At 25.8% G+C, this 5,253-nt stretch overlaps 1 protein-coding gene across 4 annotated transcripts; it reads left to right on the forward strand.

Annotated features, from left to right (window-relative positions):
• The first annotated feature begins 587 nt into the window (after positions 1 to 587).
• Positions 588 to 3,546, forward strand: LOC110607363 (F-box protein CPR1). 4 transcript variants are annotated; one of them, XM_021746452.2, is made up of 3 exons: positions 588 to 1,798; positions 1,872 to 1,948; positions 2,160 to 3,546. In XM_021746452.2, the coding sequence occupies exons 1-2, from the start codon at positions 666 to 668 to the stop codon at positions 1,909 to 1,911; spliced, it is 1,173 nt and encodes a 390-aa protein (XP_021602144.1). In that variant the 5' UTR covers positions 588 to 665; the 3' UTR covers positions 1,912 to 1,948; positions 2,160 to 3,546. The 4 variants fall into 4 exon arrangements, with proteins under 4 accessions (XP_021602144.1, XP_021602143.1, XP_021602145.1 ...); XM_021746451.2 differs by having other exon boundaries at positions 2,169 to 3,546; XM_021746453.2 differs by having other exon boundaries at positions 2,208 to 3,546.
• The last annotated feature ends 1,707 nt before the right edge of the window (positions 3,547 to 5,253 follow it).

Genomic DNA, 5,253 nt, shown 5'->3' on the forward strand with positions numbered 1-5,253 from the left:
GTTTTTATATTTATAATTTAAATTTTTAATTTTAAATTAAAAAATTTTAACTATTAATATTATTATAATTATAACAATTTTTTAAATTAATTTTGATTATATTTAAATTAGCTCACACAATACATTATGTGTCATTAATTTTATTAATTTAATTAAATTTTAATTAAAATTTTAAACTTTTAATTTCTTAAAATTTTCAATTAAAATTTTTAATTAAATATGAAAAAAATTATGTTTAATTATATAATTTAAAAATTTTATATAATTAAGAGTTTAAAATTTTAATTAAAATTTAATTTTAATTAATTAAATTAATTATATAATAAAACTAATAACAAAAAATATATCATATAAATTAATTTAAATTTAATTAAAATTAATTTTAAAAAATTATAATTATAATAAATTTAAAAATTGAAAATTTTTAATTTAAAATTAAAAATTTAGATTATAAATATAAAAAATCACAAAATTATTATTTTTTTAACCGAGCGGAAAAAAATGAGAAAAAAAAAAAAAGTGGCGTGGGATGCAAGTTGAGAGGTCACAGTCGTAGCACTTAACAGGTAAAGCTATATCCTTTAATTTCATTTCTTTAGCAGCAGGAAATCCGCAAAACCCCTAAAAACACGACAGAGGAAAGAACCAAAGCTGAGTTTCAAAGCATGTCAAATCTGCCGTTGGACCTGATCGCCGAGATCCTCCGCCGGCTACCCGTCAAGAAACTTCTGTGCTGCAGGTGCGTATCTAAACCATGGCGTGCCTTAATAGATGGCCAAAATTTCATCGATTTGCATCTCCAGCACTCCTTAGAAACCAGCTCTAATACCAACATTATCTTAAAAAATTCAGAGCTTTACTTTGTAGCTTTCGATCTGCTGGATAACCTTTGGCAACTTGATCATCCTTTGATGTGTTATAATCATAGCATCCGAGTCTTGGGTTCTTGTAATGGATTGCTTTGCATTTGCAATGTTGTGGATGACATTGCTTTGTGGAATCCCTCTATTAGAAAGTATCACGTTTTACCCTTTTTGCCCATGGAGCTCAAACGCTATCCCGGGACGTGCTCTTGCCGGGTATGTGTTTTTGGACTTGGGTATGATCCCATTAATGATGATTACAAGGTGGTTAGGATTGCACAGTTTGGGGGAGTCAATGGAAAGAGTTTTGAATCTGAAGTTAAGGTTTATAGTTTAAGAAGGAATTCTTGGAGAAGGATTGGAGATATGCCTTATTGTATTCTTTATCCTGGGGTAAATGGAGTGTTTGTTTGCGGAGCTTTGCATTGGCTAGTGAGCCAAAATGCTGAATCTAATGTCGCCAATATGATTGTTGCTTTGGATTTAGGGGTTGAGGATTGCAGGGAGGTGCCTCAGCCTGAACTTATGGATGAGAATTTTAACATGGATATTGGGGTTCTTGGAGGATGCCTATGTTTGCTTGCAAATTTTCGAGGTCGGCGTGTTGATGTGTGGGTGATGAAGGACTACGGGATCAAGGAGTCTTGGACTAAATTATTTTCTGTTGTACAGCAAGATGTTATTGGGGTTCTTAGATCTCTTAAACCTCTAGCTTATTCAAAGAGTGGCAGTGAAGTTCTCATGGAGCAGGACAACATACACCTTTTCTGGTATGACCTTAGGAGGAAAGAAGTAAGGGATGTTCGGATTCAGGATATGCCAATTACATTTGAAACAGAAATTTATGTCGGTAGCCTTGTTCCAGTTAATCCAAATAGACTGCCTAAAGGGAGGAATAGGCATGAACATGAGGTTGCAAAAAATAGGAAGAACAGGTAAATAATATAAGATTGATCTTATTGTATTTGATTCAACTCATTGATTAACTGGCTTCAATTTTGTTATCAGAGATGATTTCTTGTCTGAGGGGTTCAAATTGGTCTTGTAAGCCAGTCTATGAAGAGCATGAGAAACAATAGAAAGAGGTAATTTAGTTAATTATACTATCAGTTAATGTGATGCTTACCAATTTCTAATATTCTATAACGTTATGTTTCTTTTGAGTGAACTAGAATGAATATCAACTTATATGCTAATTTAGTACTTCACCAAAGTAACTAACTAAACATATAAATAAGGGCCTGGTTAATTATCAGTTGTGTTTTAGATGATGAATGTTCACCTTCTTCTCTCAAGATTTTTCAGGGTGCCTTCTCTGCTTTTTGTTACCTGCATTTCTCTCAGGCTGAATCTAGTGGGAGGGAGGTACATAGTTGAGCATGTGAGTTATTCAGAAGAAAAGAGCATTTGAGTTAATCAGTTAAAGATCTATGCACATAAGATCTCTTCTTTTTGTATTTTCAAATGGTAACTGATCAGGTCTTGTATTTGTCAAGGCCATATTCTGTCAATATATTATTGGTCACTCTTCATAGAACATGACAAATGTTCATTTGCTTTTTATATGTTTAAGTTGCTTGAAGTCATGACTGGGCTATCTGTTGAATCCTTTTTTGCTTTATAAAGGACACTTTTTCCTTGATTGTATCTATTAATCTTTAATGAATATGGATACCTTATTGATGAAGTGCTATCAGAACAAAATAGATTTTACTTTATCAATAACTACTATTAGATGAATTGTTAAAATTTATTCTAATGGTGAGATATTCAAAGTATAAACAAAGTGATTTAAAATCAAAGTAACCATTAAAGAGACCATTAGTGAAATGCCAATATCACATGGATATCTTCCATATTTCCTTTCATTTTCTTTTCCTTTTTCTGAATTCCATTCATATTTTGGTGCTAATGATTCAATTTTCAAAATTAGTACAACATGCCCTTGTGAAAAATGAGATCTAGAACTTGGAATCTACGTGCTTTTTTTTTATTATAGCTTATTTATTATAAATTAAATTTTAGTTCTATATGGATATAGTTGGGAACAGGACAGTGATGCTAAGTAAAAATACAAGAGCAGCTCATTAGAAGTGGATTATGTGTGAATATAAGAAAAATTTTATGTTACTCGATTCAAAGAAGCTATCTATTAAAAAAAATAATGCATATAAATTTCTCTATGTAACAGTTATTGAGTAGAAAAAGAAAATAATTTATAAATTAATAAAATTTTGCTATAATCTTAAGTTTTCATTTTTTTCTGAATTGTTGCATGATTACTTCATTATGAATGCTATTGAAGACATCTTTCTCAGTATATGTAATCAGAAAACCATTCAAATGGCCCTACTCAATGTAACATATATCTGCCCTTTTATATGGCCATAAAACTATTCTTCATTGGCAAAAAGCTACCCTTACTGTTTCTGTATTCCTTTGGTTTAAGAACATTTTGTAGTTATTTTCTTTCTTAACATATATCTTTTTTCAGACAATTATTTAGATGATTTGGCTGTGTTAAGTCTTTCTGTAGTTGTAGAGGATTGATACCTCAATAGTTTTTTGTGGAAACTGGTTCTTGAATGTTTGGGTGTTGAATGATGCAAATTGGCTTGATTCATTCTGTCTTTCTAGTCACATAGGTTTTTGCCATAATAAAAAAAAAAAAAAAAAAAAAAGAGTAAGATTCTTTTGGTACTGCATTGGACATTGACATTTGAAAAAAGTTAACAGCATTAGTAACTGGAATGACACTGCCGCATGAAGGCAATCATTGGGTGGGTATCTGATAAATTTTCTTTTTTTTTTTTTTTTTTTTTTTTTTTTTTTTTAATATTGACCGATCAATTTTAATTTAATATTTAGGATATAATACGGTAATTGATAATTTTTAAAATGTAATTTAATCATCTAAACTAATGCTGTTAAAATTTAATTTTAAAATTTTGAATTATTTATATTTATTTATTTATTTTCTATATTTTGATTGACTAAATTAATATTATATTTTTCAATTTAATATTTAGTATGTAATATGATATTTGATCATTTTTCAAACGTAATTTAATCTAATGTTGCTAGACCTATCTTTTAAATTTTTAAATTATTTGAATTATTTATCTTTATATATATATGAGAAAGTTCAAGATCTCTATGTTTAGCATTCTATTTTACTTTTTTTGAAGAAACTTTTAATTTTTTTATTTTTCTATATTTTGATTAGCTAATTTCAATTTAATATTTAGTATATATAATATGATAATTGATAATTTTGAAAATGGAATCTAATTTAATCGTCTAATCTAATTCTACTAATACTTAAATTTTAGAATTTTGAATTATTTAGATTATTTATATTTATCTATACTTTAATTGATCAACTTAATATTATATTTTTTAATTTAATACTTAATATGTAATATGATAATTGAAAATTTTTAAAACGTAATCTTTTATTAATTCTATATAATTTTACAAATGTTCATAAATAGCATGAAAATTCAACTAGTTAAAAACCATTGTAAATAATTTAAAGTTTTAACTGTATTTTGTTAAATCTCAAAATTCCCTCCTTTCCTATTTTAATAGATTTCTAATAGTTAAAGATTTATTTATAAATAAATATAATATTTAAGAATCAGTTTTATAAAATATAGTTATTTATTTATAAATAATTAGAATATTTTATAGATTAACGTGTAATAATATTGAAATAATTTGTAAAAAGTATAAAAATTAAAATAATTTATATATAAATTAAATTAAATTAAAAGACTAAACTGTGTGAGTTTCGTTAAACTATTCAAATTAAATTTTAATTTTTCCGTTTTATAATTTTTGTTATTTTGCTTTTTCATACTTATTAAGAAAAATAATTTTTTTATTAACGTTTTTATTATATTCATTTTAAAAATATTAAATTTTATTAAATATGAAAAAAAATTTAAGAAATTTCTTAAAAATAAAATAAAATTAAATGAGATTATAATGGTTAATTTATATGTTATTATAATATAAAAAAGTGAACAATAAAAGAAAATTATAAAAAGGAAGGAATAGTTTATATTTTTATAATTATTTAAATTTTCCTCTATAAATTTTTTAATATATATATAAAAAGCAGAAATAAAAATTAACTAATACAATATGTTAAAATAGGAGTTAAATAAATGGAAATGAAGAATGGTGATTTTACTATAAATTAATTAATAAAAATTCAATACAAATTGATTATATTGGAAGAAAAACATAAAATCTATTGCTTGTAAACCATAAATCATGAATAAGCGTTTGACCTCCATCTTTATTTATTTCACTAATTAAGATATCAATCACATATTTATATATAAATTAAAATAATTTTTTAAGTCTAAATACATACCTTAAA

This window comes from Manihot esculenta, chromosome 9 (assembly GCF_001659605.2).
Source record: "Manihot esculenta cultivar AM560-2 chromosome 9, M.esculenta_v8, whole genome shotgun sequence".
Lineage (NCBI taxonomy): Eukaryota > Viridiplantae > Streptophyta > Magnoliopsida > Malpighiales > Euphorbiaceae > Manihot > Manihot esculenta.